The sequence below is a fragment of the Acinonyx jubatus genome, chromosome B1 (assembly GCF_027475565.1).
Source record: "Acinonyx jubatus isolate Ajub_Pintada_27869175 chromosome B1, VMU_Ajub_asm_v1.0, whole genome shotgun sequence".
NCBI classification, from domain to species: Eukaryota; Metazoa; Chordata; class Mammalia; order Carnivora; family Felidae; genus Acinonyx; species Acinonyx jubatus.
Genome location: NC_069382.1, coordinates 63,467,116 through 63,487,371, shown reverse-complemented (window position 1 = coordinate 63,487,371; position 20,256 = coordinate 63,467,116). Strand labels below are relative to the sequence as shown.

At 38.5% G+C, this 20,256-nt stretch overlaps 1 protein-coding gene and 1 long non-coding RNA gene across 3 annotated transcripts in view; one reads left to right on the top strand and one right to left on the bottom strand.

The window, feature by feature from the left end:
- The window catches only part of NAF1 (nuclear assembly factor 1 ribonucleoprotein), a 75,738-nt gene extending 74,818 nt beyond the window's left edge, over positions 1–920 (bottom strand). Inside the window, exon 1 of one of the 2 annotated variants that reach the window (XM_053216757.1) lies at positions 435–920. In XM_053216757.1, coding sequence (XP_053072732.1) covers positions 435–763 — 329 coding nt within the window. In that variant the 5' untranslated portion in view covers positions 764–920. The remainder of the gene's footprint in view (positions 1–434) is intronic. The other variant, XM_015063707.3, reaches the window with a different exon arrangement.
- Positions 921–950: 30 nt separating this feature from the next.
- LOC113602024 (uncharacterized) overlaps positions 951–20,256 on the top strand; it is a 69,423-nt gene continuing 50,117 nt past the window's right edge. The window contains exon 1 of the long non-coding RNA XR_008296053.1: positions 951–1,168. This is a non-coding gene — a long non-coding RNA (uncharacterized LOC113602024). The remainder of the gene's footprint in view (positions 1,169–20,256) is intronic.

The window sequence follows — 20,256 nt, the reverse complement described above, 5'->3', positions numbered from 1 at the left end:
AGCCAAACGGGAAATGTCTGAAATCCTGTAACTGGTCGTTCCTTAACTCATCTGGCTCAAAAAAACAAAAAAAACACACTCTAAGCCTGTTTGTTTGTTTGAAGATCCGTCAAAACTCAAAATCATAAACGTAAAGGGACACACGCCAAACTGGTTATCGAATCCATCATCCTCAGGTTTTTTTTTTACGATCTATACATAGGACCCTTCAGACTACCACATTTAAGAAAGAGGGATCTGACTATTAATCTCGGATTCACCACGCGATTTGCAGAAGAGAGAGGAATGGGCGGTCCGAGCTACTTGTCAACACGTGCTCAGTAAGCTTAGCTACCTCTCCTCCCTCCCTCCCGGGCCCACGCGAGAACCCTCTCAGTCCCTGGCCTCGCGCCTCCCCCCACCCTCCGGAGATCCGGGACCCCTAGGCACCCGACCTGTCCGAGTCTGAATCCGAGTCCGAGGTCTCTAGAGAGTCTGGGGTCCGCGTCTGCTCTGCGGAGCCCGAGCCGGTGACGCAGTTCCCTCCCTGTGGAGGTTCTGGCCTTGATTGCGGCGCGAGTTCAGGCGGCTGTTCCTCTGCAGGCTGAGCCTCCGCGGCCTGCCCGGTGTCCGGGGACCGCTCACCCGACTGTGGTGGCGGCCGAGGGTCTGGTACAGGTACACAGCTCGGAGACAGCACCGCCTGACCCTGGCTATCTCCCAAACTGGTGCCATTAAATTTCAGAGTTTCCAACTGAGCGGCAGCGGCCTCCACCACTTCCATGGCGTCGCGCCGGAGACCCAGTCGGATTCACCTTCAGGGCCCTCAGAGAGGCTCGCGGGTCCCTCGGGAAAAGGACAGAACAACAGGGTTCCCGTCTGTAACCGAGCCAGGGCCCGACTTCCCGCGTTTCTGGGTAACTGCACGCCTAGCTGCCTGGAGACACGCCCCCGCCGTTTACTCAGCGGCACTTCCGGGGGAGCGTACGACGTGACCGGACGCGACTGCGCGCACCGGGGGCGGGGCGGACCCGCGGGGCCCTAAACCCTCCGTTTCATTGCGTCCCCGGGCACTTTGGGGTCAGGGGGCTGGACGTTCCAATTATTGCATCTGGGACAATTCAACTTCAGGCTGAGATGCCTAGGAGGGCTTGTAGGGCAAGGGAGTTACCTGATTGCACGAGTCACTGTAAGTAAGAAACTTGAGCCAGAAGTCTGGAACAGACACTTCTAGTAAACTTCATTAAAGTTAAATCGATAGATAGATAGCAAGCGCGTTAACAATCATCTGAAAAAAATTACTGCAACTATTCCTTGTTTTTCTTCAAAGCACTCTCAAAAAGAGCAGTAATAGTTGACTGAATGTTGCTGCTTGTTGATGTTATGGTAAGATCTATATTGTAGTTGATGGTAAGATCTATATTGTAGTTGATGCCACTTAATAGAAAGGGTAGGATGGGACTAAAATGAACAAACTTAGCATGGAAAACTGTTTAGATCGTAAGGAAGGTAAGCAAAAATTTCTTAGGATTGAGGCAGAGATCGGAATTCGATGGTATCTTTTTCAAAAACAATTTTTAATGTTTATTTGAGAGTGTGAGTGGGGGAGGGGCAGAGAGAATCTCTAGAAGGCTCTGCTCAGAGCCCGATATGGGGCTCCAAGCCACAAACCGTGAGATCATGACCTGAGCCAAAATCAAGAGTCGCACACTTAACTGACTGAGCCACCCAGGCTTCTCTATAGTTATCTTTTTAGAACTTAAGTTTAATGTATCAGCTCTTCAGTAATAATAAATAATATCATTGTTACCATTTAGTAAGCATGCATATGTGCCAAGGACTGTGCTAAAGATTTGTCAGTTTTTTTACTGAGAATATGTCCTGTGCACACCACATTAGCAGACCTTCACAGAAACGTAAGAGTAATACATCATGTCAGATCTTAAGGAGCTTACAATGTAATTGAAGTAAAAAGGTCAATGCCCAGAAGATAACTAGAAAAACATTTGAAATGTGAAATACAGGATGCAAATTCAGCAGTCATAAGAAGTTCAGTAAGACTGGTAGGCTGTATCATGGATAACCTCCAAAGACAAGCAGGAATTTAAGCTTGAGATACCACTCATGAATGCAATAACTAAAGTTTAGTTTTCCCAACTAAATAGACCTGTGTTCAAATCTCAGCCCTACCATTTTCTTATTGGTGTAATAGTAACCTGGAGGCTCCTGGATGGCTCACTTGATTTTGGCTCAGGTTATGATCTCACAGTGTGTGAGTTTCAGCTCCACATCACTGTCAGCATGGGCCTGCTTGGGATTCTCTCTCTCTCTCTTGTTCTCTTTCTGCCCCTTCACACTTGTGCTCTCTCCTTCTCTCTCATTCAAAATAAGTAAATAAACTTAAAAAAAAAAAGTAACCTTAAGCAGGTAGCCTGACATATCAAAATCTCATTTTCCTTACCTATAAAATGGAGATAAAAATACTATCTCATATAGTTCATGTGAGCACTAATTAAGGATTTATACAAGAAAATGCCACATATCAAACACACATTAGTGTGAAAAATGGTTGATAAATAGAACAATGAACAAACTTATGAATAAAATGACACTTCAGCGACAATGATCTTGCAGAGATATGTGGTGTCAATGTGAAAAGAGAAGAAATTTAAGTCAGAATGTCCTAGCCAGATAAGTCTGTTGGATGGCTCCAGGTTAAATACTGAAAGTCTGAACCAGTGCTAGAGTCAATGAAGTAAAGAAAATTCCCAATATCAGAAGAATCAAAGTATTCTAAAATTTCTAATTTTTTTCAGTGATTATTTGTTTTTCAGACAGAGAGGGAGACAGAGCATGAGCAGGGGAGGGGCAGAGAGAGACAGAGACACAGAATCTGAAGCAGTCTCCAGGCTCTGAGCTGTCAGCACAGAGCCCAAAACAAGGTCGAACCTACGAGCTGAGAGATCATGACCTGAGCTGAAGTTGGACCCTAAACAGACTGAGCCACCCAGGTGCCCCAGTACTCTAACATTTCTAACTGAGGAAACTAGAAAGAAGTTGATATTAACCAATAAATATGGAGAAGTTGGAATGAAATAATGAGTTTGTAGTTGAACTTGAGGGAAAAAAAATTGGACAGTTAATTGAAAATGCCAGTAGCATTTGCAAGTATGAGACCAGAATTCAATAGAAAGGTTACAACCAGGAGTAGAGGTTTATGAACAAATAAAATACCCATTTGTTCATTCAGTAATCATTTACTTAGCACTGCCATATATTATGCACTGCACTATGAACTGGGCATACAAGAAGGTGGATAAATCAATACAGTCCCTGCTCTTAAGGAGCTAACAGTTTAGTAGAAAAGACATGTTGGAAATAAGTGATAAATAACGTTAGTGAAGAAATGTATTACAGAAGCATGTACTATAGTAGTGGAATGTACAGATGGAAATGCTGAAGAGAGAGAAATTACATGTAATTTTCTGTTAAAAACTCTAAATATTTGCAGTCACTCTTAGAATAAAATCCATTCTCCCTGCTCTGCTTGATCTGGCTGCTGCTTATCTCTCATTTCCATTCTTCTTTTGCTTTTTCCTCCCTTGTGCCCGTCATCTCACTGGTCTTAATCTCCCTTCCACACACCAAGCTTACTCTTGGTATATGGCAGTTCCGCTCTGCTCTTATCTTTTCTTATTAATATGGCTCATGTCTTGGGGCGCCTGGTGGCTCAGTCAGTTGAGCGTCCGACTTCGGCTCAGGTCACGATCTCACAGTTTGTGGGTTCGAGCCCTGCCATCGGGTTCTGTGCTGACAGCGTAGAGCCTGGAGCCTGCTTCTGATTCTGTGTCTCCCTCTTTCTTTGACCCTCCCCTGTTCATATGCTTTCTCTCTCTCTGTCTCAAAAATAAATAAACGTCAAAAAAAAGTTAAAAAAATAAAAAAATATGGTTCATGTCTTCATTTTACTCATTTCTCTACTCACATATTACACCCTAGATAAGGCTTTCCAGACCACCCAATCTAAGAATACCACCCTTGAACCACTCTAGTTGGTTGTTCTTTTTTTTATTTTTCTAGTAGTACATATTTTCACATGAAACGATCACATTTATTTACTTATTGTCTCTTTTCCTACAAAACTAATTCTGTGAACTCAAGATCTTTATCTGACTCAACAGCTGTCTCTCAGTGCCCAGAAACATAACGAATCATAAAAAGATTTTTTGAATGGAAGAATGAAAAAGAAAACAATGAAGTTTTGTATAGCAATCACATTAAAAGAAAAATGACTTACAGTTAAAAGTACAGATGATGCCTAAGTCATTCATTCAATTTAGATGAATGTAATGATATCTAAGAAAGGCTACTGGTTTCTCATAAAAATCTTTTTGTTTTCCAGTTGGGATGGTCTCCATGTTTCAGGATAAGAATAACTAGACCTCTCTGTAGATTTAAACTATGTTACTATTTTGCAATTGGTACTTTTTATAAGTACTTGAATGATTCAAAATGTCTTGAATTTACCTACTTCCAGAGCCTGCCTCTCTAACAGCTTTACTTCCAACAGCTGCTAAACTTAGCCTGAAATCTTTAGCCTGAGGCTAACAGCTAAAAAAAACTCCTAGAAAGAATAAGCAGTTTATGGGATCACTATTAAAATTAAGAAAATTCTGGGGCTCCTGGGTGGCTCAGTCAGTTAAGCCTCTCACTCTTGACTTCAGGTCACGATCTCGCTTTGGTATATTCAAGCCCTGCATCGGACTCTGGGCTGATGGTGCAGAGCCTGCCTGGGATTCTGTCTTCCTCTCTCTCTGTCCTCCCCCCCTTGCTCTCTATCTTTCTCTCAAAATAAATCAAAATTGGGGCATCTGGGTGGCTCAGTTGGTTGGGCATTGGACTCTTGATTTCAGCTCAGGTCATGATCTCACAGTTGGTGGGATTGAGCCCCGCGTTGGGCTCTGAGCTGGTAGTGTGGAGCCTGCTTGAGATTCTCTCTCTCTCTCTCTCTCTCTCTCTCTCTCTGTCTCTGCCCCTTCCCTGCTCATACTCTCTCTCTCCTAAGAATAAAATATAAATAAGTAAATACATACATACATACATAAAACAACAAAAAAATAAAACTAAAGAAAATTTGTCTTGAATTAATTTATGAATTAACAGTCACATTATATTATAAAGCAAACATGTAAAACACCTAAACATATTCTTTGAAGTGCAAAAGAAAAGTTTATGAGAAGAAATTCATTTGAAAAGCAAATAAAACTTTGCAAGTTCCCCATCTCTATTTATTATAAAGATTGTGAAATTTTACAGAACGAAAAAAACAAACTGCCAACCAACTCTTCGTGCCATTTTTCACTGATTTGCAGGGTCTTGCTTCTCAAAATGTAGATGAGCAGCCTCGGCATCACACGGAAACTTACTAAGACTGCCTGTTAAGACTGCCAAAGCTCAGGCTCCATCTTCTGAGTCAGAATCTGTCTTTTAAGAAGATTCCTCATGTTGATTTGCATGTACAATAAAGTTGAGGAAACTCTGCTCTGGTGGCTATGTGAGGGTGGGATACATGCCTGGACAAACACAGTGCTTAAAAGTTAAACAAATGAAAGCCTTTTGCAAGAGGAGTTGAAGAGCTAGACCACTGAGTCTAAACTAAATAGACTTAACAGTTTGTTGTCTGTTGATGCCTCTACCTGGATGCCCCCAAAGCACTTCAAACTCTAATATCCAAAACTGACCTCAGCATCCTTTTTCACTCTATTTCTCCTCCTTTATTTCCTATTCTGGTAATGCCACCGGTACCTACCCAGTCACTATATACTAAGTCTGAGCCTCATCAATTTGCTGTGTGACTTAATTCAAGTCATGTCATTTTCTCTGTCTGATCTTTCGTCACTCATTCATTCAATAAATATTCATCAGACACCAATTTGTGTCACATGCTGTGCTAGGTATTGGGAATAAAGTGGTAAATACAACAGAAATGGCCCTAGAGCTTATGGAACTCACAATATAAATTTCAGTTTTAAATGATGAATGGTCACAAGAACAGGCCTTGTTAGACCTCAGAGTGCATCAGGAGCCAATAAAACTGAGGGTTAGGGAATGCGGAGATTGGCATTCCAGATTGATTACAAGTGTTGGGTTTCAAGTAAGATTTCATTTGAAGAAAAGATTTAGAAAAGAAAAAAAAAGAACAACTTAAAACTTAAGACCTTTTATAGAATTGTGATTTCATATAGTCTGCTTTTAGTTCTCAGGTTTTTTGAATTCAGGAATTTTTATAGAATATGACTCAGTGATTGATCTGTTTATTTCAGTGTTTAAAAAGACATAAATAGGGGTGCCTGGGTGGCTCAATTGGTTAAGCGTCCAACTTCAGCTCACTTCATGATCTCACAACTCATGAATTCGAGCCCCATGTCAGGTTCTGTGCTGACAGCTCAGGGCCTGGAGCCTGCTTCAGATTCTTTATCTTGGTCTCTCTCTGCCCCTCCCACATTCTCTCTCTCTCTCTCTCTCTCTCTCTGAAAAAAAAAATATTTAAAAAATTTAGATTAAAAAAAAGACATGAACAGACACATGTATGGTTAGAAGCATACAATTCCTTTGTTAAATGGAAATAAGATTTTGTAACATTTGTCACATAATGATTATAAGCTGTTTATCACTCCCTCCACCTACCTGTGACATTTATGGTACCATTCTTCTATTTTCCCCCTTTCTGCTTTATTTTCATTTTCTTGGTTTTACTTTTGGCTTTTCCTCCATTCTCTCTTAACTGTTGACGTAGTAGTTAGTCTCACCTGTCTCTAACCCATGCTCTACACTCTTGCCAGAATAAGATGTCTGAAATGCAAATATGATCATATAATTTTTCTGACTTAAAAATCTTTCCATAATTCACCATTTCCTTAAGATAAAAGAAAACTCCTAAATATTACATGAAAACAAAATTGCAAAGCAACCACCCAATAGGTGATGGGAATGAAGACAGTGTTGTCAGAGACTATTTTAAGCAAAGCAAGGAGACAGGGAAAGTTGGGCTGGTTTTCCTTCTCTTGGGCTAGGCATTGTTTTTTATTTCTACATTCAACATACTGTTCTCAAATATGTCAAAATATACAGGATGTGATCTTCTGATACTTGAGTGGTCTTGAGAGCTGGAAATATAGACTTTATCTTAGACTGCCCTGAGGACTCCACATACATTATTGTTGACCCTTAAAAATGATCACCTGTTGATTGCATTAGATCATCTTCTGACCCTGTTTTTATGGCTGTTAAAGTCCTCCAAACCCTAATGCATCTCACTCAGAATGCCAGTTGATGTCAGGCTTTCAGGGACTCTTGAAAGCTCTCTTAAGACAAGTATGCATTCCCATTGCCCTTTGCTATGAGAACAACCAGATGGACCATATAAATTAGGTCCTTGAGGAATGTCTCCAGGGAAACAAATTTTTTAAGCATGATTATAGGATTACCTCTTTCCCTGAAGATAGAATTCATATATACCTGCTGCTATAGACTAATTGTTTGTATGCCCCCAAAATTCATATGTTGAAACTTAATCCCCAATGTGATGGTATTAGGATGTGGAGCCTTTGGAGATGATTAGGTCATGAGGGCTCTGCCTTCATGAGTGGGATTAAAGACCTGAGAGAACTTCCTTGCTCTTCTAGCAATGTGAGATTAAAACAAGCAGTCAGCATTCTGCAATCAGGAAGGGAACTATCATCAGAACCCAAGCAAACTGGCACCTTGATCTCACACTTCAAGCCTCCAGAACTGTCAGAAGTAAGTTTCTGTTGCTAACAAGTCCACAATACTTCATTTTAGCAGCCTAAATTGACTAAGACACCAATATTCCATGATATGGTTCTAACAGGATATTAAATTGGAACTTTTGAACAAAGCACCAGAATACAAGTGGTGCTACCTTTGAGAAAGTGCTAGACTTCCTTGAAGGCAGAAGTTCAAAGGAAACAGCCAATGCTCACTTATGAAAACCTTAAATTTCCCTTATTCACAATGAAAATATAAAAAAGTAGGACGGACAAAGGATTTTATGAAGAGGTTTTGAAAGAGAAGTTGAGGTGTGCCTGGGTGGCTTATTCGGTTAAGCATCCTACTTCAGCTCAGGTCATGATCTTGCAGCTCGTGGGTTTGAACCCCACTTCGGGCTCTGTGCTGACAGTTCAGAGCCTGGAGCCTGCTTCAGATTCTGTCTCCATCTCTCTGCCCCTCTCCTCACTCAAGCGTTCTCTCTCTCTCTATCTCTCTCAAATGTAAATAAACATTTAAAAAAACTGTTGAAGGATAAAGTTGATGGATTATTGTGATTCTCACCCCCACTCTCCATCCATCTTCCCTCTTTTCGCTCTGCCATTTCTCATCAACACAGGAAGGACCAAAAAAATCTAGCATGAAAACAACCTTGGAAAGGAGGAGAAATATTAGGACAGGATAAAAGACAAAAGGAAAATCATGTCCTGCTTCCCACAGTCAGCAACCAGCTCAAAGAAGTCTTCAGTTGGAGAGAAGTGTGAAGATTTTATGTTGAAATAAAATTTAGAATTTTGATTATTATGTGAGACACATTGTTATTTTTATGTTTGCCATGTTAAAAGATCATAGGAATTTCTCTTTTTGAAGAGTGACCAGAAAAGTCAGAGAGACTGACTTTTCACACAAATAGAAGGATTGTCCCCCTGGGCAGATTTAATGGGACAGTGGAGGAAGTAAAGTTCATTTTTTGGATTACACTGCTTGAGTCCATTGTGTTCAAAATACCAGTTACCTAGTCCTATCCCCCAGACTTTCCCAGCCATCTGTCCTTCCAAACCTAGAAGAGTTCCCCACTACATTGTACTCCTTTATGACCAAAGCCAAACACCCCTCAAAATCCCCCAGAAAAGCATGCTTTGCTGAGAGCTGAAGGTAATGCAAAGGAAGACGCAAATTGCTGCAAAGTCAACGACTGAGTTCCTGACCCATACCAGAGAACTAGTGTCCTTGTTCTCATCACTTTCTTGCTCTTGCACTTTCTTAATCTCGTTTTTCTTCATTCTTTATTATGCCTTACTTTTCCATATCGCCTTGCTTCTCTGTCCTGACACTCAGCTTCAGTCCCTGGCTAGATTATGGGCAAGAGGGGGCATAGCTACGGCCTTTAGCCTCCTCAAGCACACTCCAAACCCTGCACTCCTGTGGTTATGGTGCAGGAGTGAGTGATTGTGCCTTTCCTGGCAAGGCAGCTTCCACAGCAAGCTTAGGGCTTCAAGTGAAAAAGGGTCTCAGAATGTTAACATTTTACTACATATTCTCATTGTCACCCCATGTGTGTGTACATACGTCTGCATCTGTTTGTGCATGTGTCTACAACATTATGCCCCACTTGGAAGTCAGTGACAGAAATGATGCCTCTCTACCCCAAATATTTCAGTGCATGTTTCCTATAAAAAAGACATTTCACATATAAACACAATAAAATTATCAATTGTACATAACAATCAATTGTTTCTTTGGAGAACAAGGCAATTATTTTGAAGAATGTTTCTTAACTAGGGTTCATCTGATATTTTCTCATTATTTGATTCATATGATATATTTATTTTGCAAGGATATCACAAAAACAATGCTGTGTTTCTGGCAGCAAATTACATCAGAAGATTGTGCCATTACAGTAATGTTAATTTTAGGTAAGCTGGGTAATGAGTCAGTGGGAGTTCTTTATGCTATTTTTTTTTAATTCTTCTTCTTTATTTATTTCTTTATTTAATTTTAGAGAGAGATAGAGAGCAAGCATGAGCAGGAGAGAGGGGCAGAGGCAGAGGGAGAGAGTCTCAAGAAGGCTCCATGCTCAACACAGAGCCCTGTGTAGGGCTCGATCCCATAACCATGAGATCATGACCTGAGCTGAAATCGAGAGTTGGGGGCTCAACCGACTGAACCATCCAGACACCTCTCTTTGTACTATTCTTATAACTATTCTATGATTTTGAAATTATTCCAAGAAAATTAAAAATCCAAATATATATCCGTACAATTAAAAATAGAAATAAGAAATAAAGCCTTAAAGAAGTTTTCAAAATAAGGGGGTGGTGTCTGTAACACATTGAACTGCTTAACACAAACCATACTCAAACCATACTGTAAATCGATCTTTGTTTAAGTCTTTACTCTTCTGGTGAATTCTATGTAATTTTCTTGTAGTCCCATCTCATCAGACTTAGCATTCATTAATATTGCACTTTTGACACTTTTAAATGTTGTCTCTTTATCCCACCAACATAGCTCAAAACAACCTGGACTAATATTGCTTCAGAACCTCTACTTAACCTCAAATAACCTCTTGCCCAAGGACATATTGCTGTGAGCAGTGCTGCCTGCAATTCAGTTTATCTATGCGTCAAGGTGTAAAAAGAAATAATAGGCTCAAAATGGAGTCACTTGTGCTCAGCCCATGTCACCAAACCAAGGCTTAGTACCTAACCTAATTCTACTTTCAACCTTCTCCAGGAATGTAGTCTTAAGCAGTCAGTCCAGAATTTTCTGGTCAGCACTAATGAGGTAATTTGCCACATAAACCCTTTTTCATTCCCCAAAGGAAGATGAATTAATCTGCTCTTTCTTTATCCCTTCCCCTTCTGTGTATAACAGCTTTCCATCTCGTACGGGTCTTCAGAGCTGTTTTCTGCTTGCTAGATGGGACATTACATGATTCATGAATCATTGAATAAAGCTGTTTAGATCTTCAAATTTACTGCATTGAATTTTTATTGTTTAATGGATTTGGTGGTGGCAGCTGGATCTGAAGCAAACTTCTGATGGCATTCAGGGACAATGAAAAACATAGGCATGGTGCTCTGTGAACTTCTTTGAATTCACTGTCTTTCTTGCTCTTTATGAGAGCCATGGGTAAGTCCAATTGGTTCTGAGCTCCACTGTCTTTACATTGAGATCCTGATCTAATTGGCTTTTCAGGGTTTAGGAGATCAGCTTTGTCAAATGGTTCCACTGGAACCTGAGTCCCTAGCCCTTGGTTCAGTCCAAAACTCCCCAGTTGTTTGGAATCTCTTTCCCCAGTTTTAGTCCACAATCCCCATTTATTGAACTCTGCTGGTTTAATCCATGCTGGGATTTGCTGATGGTATACACAAGCTGTTCTCTTGGCCAGGAAGCAGTAACATTCTCTTGGTTATTGCTAATCTATTAAGGCTTATGTGTCTGTTTGCCTGGGTTTGTGTAGATAAAGGCTAATTGCTGATGGGAATCTTGAGAGGAAAAAGACCACAAAAAATGGCAGGCACAAGTTGAGAACTTAAAGGCTGTTTTAGAGCACTTGCCACCTATTTCAAAGACTCTTATGTGAGGATTAGTTGGTCACACAATGGATTAGATTGACCCTAGGTCACCCACCAACCTCAAGATAATTTGTGTGGAATGAGATGCACTGTGAAACACCACACAACCCCAACCCTATGGCACATCCCTCGTAAGTATTAGTTTGGCTTGAGTGACCCAAAGGCTTAGCTAAAATAATAACAATAACAGTAATTATATAGTAATCTCAAAGTTCAACAAGCACACCATCTTCCTAGCATACCTGTTCATTTTAGGTCTGAGAACTGTGTTCCTGGAAGCTTTAAATATCCACCAAAATGACAAAATTTTACTAACGACAACCTAGAATTATAATGTCATTATGTGGAATATTCCTATTAGACAAGATTGTTTACTTAAGTATACTTAAAAGTAAGGGTCCCTATATCAAACAAACAGAATGGGATACTTATTTTTTAAAATGTTTAGTTATTATTTATTTTGAAAGAGAAGTAGAGAGCAAGCAGGGGAGAAGCAGAGAGAGGGGGAGACAGAGACTCTCAAGCGGGTTCTGTGCTGCCAGCACAGAGCCTGATGCAGGGCTTAGACCCACGAAATGAGAGACTGTGACCTGAACCAAAATCAAGAGTTGGCCGTCACTACTAAGCCACCGAGATGCGCCTGGGATACCTATTTTAATTGGTATATGGAAGCTTCCAAAGGCTTCAAGATTCCAAAATAGCTTAATTAAAAAATTCGTTGCAAAAGACTAATGAAAATTTAAAGACACAAGAGCATAAACAACAGTTTACCAAACCATTAGCTTTACAGCTACGACAGCTCCAAGGCCAGACGCCTAAAATAAAATAACACTTTTGCTTCCACCTCCATATCACAATCTCCTGGGGTCCATCGTTAAAATACTGGCCCAGGGATCAATGTCTCAGTTGTTATCAGTGAGGACCCTGGAAAAAAGATTGTGCTCAAAAGGCCTCTGCAAAATTTTCAACAATTTGTGCCTTCAAATCTACCCTTAAAGCTGGGACCCTAAATGGGTCCCTCCCGAAGTTTACCTGACTTGGAGGAATTTTCTGATAAACTGCTGTTATTCTCTCAAATAGCCAAGGGAAAACTAAAACTAAAAATAATGAAAAACCTTGCCAAATTCTGGTAAATATACTGGAACTACAGATGAGATCCTAGGAAAACTGGCAGAAGCCAGTTAAGACTAAGAATCCTTATCGGAGTCAGCTCTCCTGGATCTCTGCTGTAGTACCTAGCAGAAAGAGGAAAATGAAATATCTTTTGCACCATCTTTGAGAACGCCTCCTCAGTGCAAGAGGTTGTTCAATACTGCCAGAAATATTTATTGTTTGTTCCAGCTAAAAACTACAAAGTAGCTCTGTGGTCAAAAAATTGGTCAAATTATAGAGTCTGATAGAAAAAAAAAATTTTTTTTAGGCCTTCTCCCCAAGTTAAAATAAAACGATATACTCAGAGGAAAAGAAAAACTTTCTAAAGCCCCTGTGAAAAGATTTATGGGTGGATCAATCTATCAGGCCATTCAAGTTGCAAGCCCATTTCCTGAGGAATTGAGAGCAACTGTCTTTATCTTACAAATCTTTACAAAAACTAGAAATGCGACTCTAGAGGAAGTTCAAAATGTACCTATTCTTTCTTACCAATCCCCAAACTTCTTCTATTTCTCTTAAAAGTCTTGAGACTTTGAGATATAAATATTAAAATACAAACTGCATGGATGTAATTCTTATCAAAAAAAGAAAAAAAAGTAATTTGGAATGTGGGCTAATGGGAAATGTGTGTATGGAAGCTGTAAGTTCTCTTGTCTGTCTCTCAGTTTAATATATACATACATATATATATACATATGTACATATACATATATACATATACATATATATGTATAGTATATGTGTGTGTGTTGTAGATTGTAGATGTGTGATATTTTCTACTTCTGAATGGTATTGCCAAAATTAATTTGGAAGAGAACTCTTTTTAGTTAGTTTAAAGAAAATCAAACCCTTATATAAATTAAGCATTCATAAAAATCTTCAAAAACTTTATAAAAATTAACCCAACTATTTTTCACATTCACATGATCTCAAATAATTACCAGAAGGCATTCATGATTCAGGATTCACTTTCTTTGGCAGGGTTCTATTTCTCTGGTTAGGAATAAATGTAAATGACCTTATGATTAGAAACACCTCCTTAAATCTTGTAAATATTGCAGAATCTACTGTTAAGGTGACTGCTGCTCTGCAAAGATCCTTAGACTCTCTGGCCAAAGTGCTGTTGAGGTTGTTGTTGCTGTTGTTGTTTTTGTTGAAAGCAAATGTTAACATTTATCTTATTTTTATCTGAATATAGTTGACACACAATGTTACATTAGTTTCAAGTGTACAACATAGTGATTCAGCAATTCTATATGTTATGCTCACACAAGTGTAGCTACCATCCATCACCATATAACACAATTACAATATCAGTAAATATGTTCCCGGTGCTGTACCTTTTATTCCCATGACTCTTCACTCCAAAACTGGAAGCCTGCACCTCCCACTCCCCTTCACCCATTTTGTTCATTACCTTACTCACTCTGGCAATTATCAGTTTGTTCTCTGTATTTATAGGTCTTTTCTGCCTCCATGTTGTTCTGTTCCAAGTTGTTCAATTATCTTTTAGCTGAGTAAAGAGGTCTCTGTGTTGTGGCTAATACTACCCGTTATATCTGGATTAACACTTCTGAGGAAGTCAAAACTCAGTTACATACAATCACAGAGCAAGCCATTTGGCTTACAAGGATAATTCCTTTAGCAGGTCTGTCTTTGACTTATTTGATTTTGATTAGTTTGGGTCTGGGGGACCATGACTCTGAAGTGTGCTTCAAACATTGGGAATTATTCTGCTTGTAATAATCATAATAATGTCCCTGGTGTGCTGTGTCCTCTCAGAAGCTTTTAATGCATGTTTTCAGCCACTAACCAGCAGTCAAATGATCTCCTTAAGATTGGAACATCATAAAAGGAACAAAGAGAATGACCGACTTAAAGATTGTGAACCTCTGTGACCTATGAGCATTACAGACATTAAGCAAAAATATCATGACCTATAGGTAGCACACAAAGAACAAACAAAAATTTCAAGCAGTAGCTGAGAGTGCTGCTAATGCTTCATATTTGTATCACATCCCTCAGTAAAGATGAGAATCTGATCAAAAGGGGGAAACTGTTAAAAAGAAAACAGTTTCCCAAAATGGAGTCACTTGTGCTAAGCCCATGTCACCAAATCAAGACTTAATATCTAAATTAATTGCAATTTCCACTTTCTCTCCAGGAATGTAGTCTTAACTGGTCAATCTGGATGACCAGCACTAATAAGGTCATCTGCCTCACAGACTCTTCCCATCCTCAAAAGGAAGATGAAACAATCTGGTCTTCCCTCTTCTACCTGTAATAGTCTTCTATTTGTACAGCTTCTCAGGAACTCCCTTCCACTTGCTAGACGGGATGCTGCTTAATTCTTGAGTCACTGAACAAAGCCAGTGAGATCTTCAAATTTACTCAGTTGAATTTTTGCTGTTTGACAAAGAGCAGGATCTGAATCAAGTTAGGCAGGAATACAGGCACAGGAGTATAAGAGAAGAAGACAGCATTCAGGAATCTTGAGTTAATTTTATATGCTAGTTGTCCCTAATAAAGCTGAAATTTTAAGAAATAAGAAAAGAGAAAGTGTGAGGATTTTTGGAACTGCTATACCCAGGCAGGGTGTAAAGGTAATACGCTCGACAAATTTCTTACATTTCATTTTTGTTTATTTTCAGTTCTGTCTGAGCCAGGGTTTGCATTCCTCTTTTTCTAAATTTCAGTTCACAGGCTAACGTTGAATATTTCAATTTGTTATCTATAATTCAATCTTGAAGTTACTAAAATTGATTGTACTCTTCCAAGAAAAAAATTTCCTTTTTAATAAAGCAACATGAAAGTTAAACAGAGGTCAGTCAATAGTTGAATGATTTCACAAGCCAGCCAGTTAGAATGCTGCAGCTGCCATTATTTCCAATTTGGGAAAGAAGCAGTAAAAACAGATGTTTGGTGGTTTGTCTGTGAAATCAGAGAAAATTGTTTTCACACTGCCTTGTTGAGATTTACTAATGATCGACAAGAAGTTCTTATAGGAAATACGTTATTTTCCTCTAGATTCCAAATTAAAGTATGTCAGAGTCATTCTTGCTCAGTTCTTTGAATTAAATGACGATGGCAATCGCTGGATTATTTACTGCGTATATCATGAGGAAAGTAAATTTGAATGATGGAGTGAAGAAAAGATGCTTTTGCCTGAAAGGTCCTGAGGTCCTTTTGTCAAAGACACTGTGGTGCACTGATGGTGGTAGGCAGAAACATTTCAGTATTTCTCAGGAAATGATTAACTCACTTTTTAACACTTCTGTGTCATACCTAAAGGTAAAAGCAGTGACCCTACTACCTCTGTCTGTTCTTCTCTGGCCTGTGAATTGCCAATTTAAAGATCGTTTGTTGCAAACAGCATAAATCAACAATGTAGTCAGCTTCTTTGCGGCAGGGGGCAGGGGATGAGGGTGAATTTAAAACCATATTGGAGTATTTCAAAGAAAGTCTTATATTGTGCTTGAACATGAACTAGACAACTTGTAGGGTAGAGATCTCCAAACTTTTTTTCTGTACGTGCACCAGTTTTCTACTTTTTTAAGAGATGGTCAGACAGATGTACTACAAGAAGACACAGAAGACTGGCTGAGGAAATAGCAAAGTTTATTATATTCACAGTTTCTGCAGACAGGAGGCATAGCATGCCACAAAGACCATGTGGGAAAGCCACCAGGGTGGTCAGGAGGCAGAAGCAAGAATGATGGGAAGGATGGGAAGGTGTAGGCCACAGTCTTTATTGGGGTTTCCCTGGGAAGGCAAGGACAGTTTGCACAGTTTAGGATTGGTTGGTTTGAATAATTTTGGCAGGTTTGGGCCTGCGGTAGTAGTCCCTAGTTGCCTAGCACTTGGCCATGGGATGATTAAGGTAGAAAAATATTGCCTCCAGGGTATAATGGGCCAGGTAGAAATTTGATTTTGGATAGCTTAATTTGCATAGCAAAGACATGCTTCTGGCTGGGCCCTTTGCTATCTCCAAGAATTGGCTAGCTCCCTGAAGGGCAGTCTGTCCCCACAAGTTTTTTTGTTCTGTTTTTAAGATGTTAAAACATCATAATATACAGAAAATCACAAATATTTACAATACAGCAAAGGGGAGGCTGGGTGGCTCAGTTGGTTAAGTGTCCAACTCTTGATCTGGGCTCAGGTCATGATCTCATGGTGGTGAATTGAGCCCCATGTCGGGCTCTGCCCTGAAAGTTGGGGGGGCCTACTCAGGATTCTGTCTCTCCCTCTCCCTAGCCCTCCCCAGCTCATGCTCTCTCTCTCTCTCTCTCAAAATAAATAAATAGACTTTAAAAAGCAAAATAAAATGAAACACTACAGTACATCATCCGAAAATGATGTGGAATATGTGTGCCCAAAAAATGCATATTTAGTTACTTACAAACTATATGCATACACCATAGTAATATTAAGTGCATTAAAATAGAAATTAGAAAATGAAGAATTTTAAATAAAACTTCAGATAAAGCATACTGTTAAATAATTCAAATTTAAAAGCAATACAAACTTTTAAATTAATGGCACAAAAAGTTTTACTTTTGTCAAATATCAGTTTTAGTAATAACTTAGTGTAATGCTATTGAATAGGCTTTATTATTTGAAAATAATAATCCCTGCCTGGGATCCTCTCTCCCTCTCACTCTGCCCCTCCCCTGTTCATGCTAGTGAATTCTCTCTCTCTCTCAAAAGAAAAGCTGAGGTTCTAAATTAAGGTTTTTTTTTTACCTTTTAAATAAGGAAATTTTTAATAGAAAAATAATGGGAATACTAAAATGAACCCCTTTGTATTCTTCATCCATTTCAATCATTATCAGTTCGTAGAAATCTTGGTTTATGTATTAATTCCCCAACCACTAACTTAGATTATTTTGAAACAAATTCCAGATATCATAAAATTCATCTGTAAATATTTGAATATGTATTCCTTGAAGATATGTATTTTAAAAATAAATCACATTAACAAAGAAAAACTAACAAAAATTCCTTAATGATATCAAATATCCAGTCACCTTCCACATTTTTCATTATGTTTTTAACAGCCATTTACAATTATATTGGTATTTGATTTTAATTACTGTAATAGCTGAAAAAGAGGCATCGCAAAACCATAAGATAAACAATATACGTTATACATTTAGAGTGAATTAAGTTATGAATGAATAATAGCAGATGTGAAAGCACGTTTCAAAGCGTATTTCCTTGATAATTTAGAACATTTTTGCCCACCTTCACAAGATTTAACTGGACTGACATTCTTTTCATTTTGTAATACATTTGGCAAAAGCCAAAAAGGAATTCAGTTGTGTTTAATGTCTCTGTAGCTGTAAGTACCTGAGACTTCCAATCCCTTGAGTGTCCTCTTTTGTTTCTCCCCTGTTGACTTTTGACTTCCTTAAGTACTTCTCCTTAGAAAGAGTCTGTATCTTGCACCCCTTCCAGCAATAACCCACTGTTATTGTACTGAAGCACTGTTGGCATTTGGTAAGGTGTGGGGAAGGAGAAGCATTCTATAATCTTATGATGAAATCTCAGTCTTACTGGATCTAAGTTCTTGGACTACTACCTTTCCTGTGTTTCCCCTTTTATGTGAGACAGAAAGACTAGAGTGGACTGACATGAAATGTTCTTCCCCACATGGGGTAAGGCTCTGCTAAAGATTTTCCCTTAAAGAATAGCTCTTGTTACATAGAATGCTCTCAGTGTTTTTCACAACGAATAGTCTTTCCTTCCCCTTTCAGAGCCAGGAGATTTTCCTCAGCTCTTCATCATGAGAACTGTTTTGAAAAAAATCTTAGACATTATTTCTTCAAATATTGCTGTTGACCTGTTGTCTGTCTCCTCTCTGTCTCCAACTTTACACATGATAGACCATTTTACTATGTCACATGTTTTTTGCACTTTTTAATGTATTTTCTATGTTTTTGTCTGCCATACTTCAGTTTGGACATTGTTTTCCTTACTTATAGTTCTGATTTATTTATTCTCTTTTCATTCTGTTATGTCTAGAGATTTTTCTTTTAATGTCAGACATTATTTGTGAAAAATTATAGGTAACTTGGATCTTTAGATGATATTTTCCGACAGAGAAAATGTACTCTTCTTTTACTAAGGTGCCAGAAATTTCAGGTCACCTTCATATAGTCAGAAATTGAAATGATTCTAATTTGAGCCTTATTTCTGGTTCACCCTTGATTTCTAGGATGGAGGCCTCCAGGGTCCTGCATAAAACCTGTAACATTTACAAGGCTTTCTCTTTCCTCCTAGTCCCTTAAGCCCAGGTTTTTAGGTTTTTGTTTTGTTTTGTTTTTTCTCACTGGAACTTCATGAGTCTGTCAAACCCTTTGCTTGGTTTTGCAGCCTCAGCAGTCACTCTGGAATTGACAGATCTTGGACTCACTTCTCTGAACGTCCATTCTCTCTGGGATCTTGTGCTCTCACAAATCTTTGCTATTTTGGCAGCTTTCCTATGCCTTCAAATAGATTTTATTTTGTTTTATTTTATTTTTGTCCAGAACTTCTAGTTCTTAGTTAGGATGAGAAAAACAGAAAATATTTTTTTCTCAATAGGACCATAGAGAATAAAAACATTTATTTTGTCTCTGTATCTTGGTAATCTGAAATTTCAGTTCCATAACAAAGTTTTAAAAAGGTCTGGTCCAGAAATGGTAAATGTGCTTATTTCTTTGGCAGAATACTCAGATATAAAACAGCTATCTTTTATAATATATTCTTTAAAGTTTCACCAGAAATACCTAGTCAATGTAGTATACACAAAGCTTCTTTTTGTAGTTTTCCTTGTAACACCAGTTCTGGTTAAGGCAACAAAATTTTATGGCACATACCAACTGCAAACTAGCCTGTGGAGTTAAATACAGCTTTCTGGGAATTCTGTGGTTAAGCAAGCTTTGTAGGTGACGATTTTCTCTTAAAAACTCTGTAGCTAGTTTGTTCCATTTGATGATTACACAGACTTTAATAATAGCCTTAATGATTTGACATATTTTAGCAGTCATCCAAAAGGGAAAAAAATCAAGCTTTCCAAAGTTGCCTTACATAGATTTTTAAGCTCCTAAAAAGGATGTCTCCCCCACCATAGCTAGTTCCTTTCATACTTCCTGGACCATGTAAATGCCCAATAATTATTTGCTACATGTACGAGTGAATGAATGAATGAATGAATGAAAACAGAGGGAATCCTGTAGATTTTTCTATGTTCTCCTAAAAATGAGAAACCTCAAACTGAGCACAATATTCTATCTGTATTCTTCTCCCCAACATCAAGTGGGGCAAAGGAATTACCTCTGAAATTCTGGGAAAGTTTAATTGGAAGGAAACATTAAAAATAATAATATTAAGAATACAAGTAATATAGTAACAGGTTAAAAAACAACTAGATTGGCTGAGGTTCAGGTAATTATTTGCTTTCAAGATTTAAAATGGCTTCCAAATTAAGTATATAATATTTTCATAATAATTTATTCTTTCTCTGAAATAATGACAAGTTATTGCTGTTATTACCTTCATATACTGAGTATATGGGAAAACGCAATGATGCACTAAATATGCCTACAATGGGAAAAATTAAAATTTGGGAAGTATTTAATGACTTCTAACCATTTTTCTTCAACATGGTAAAGATATTCTTTAATTAGCATGGTATTATTTCTATACCAGTATGTTTTCTTTTTATTTATTGCATCCTTTATGCTCTTCAAAGCTTTCTTAAAAGTAATGAAAA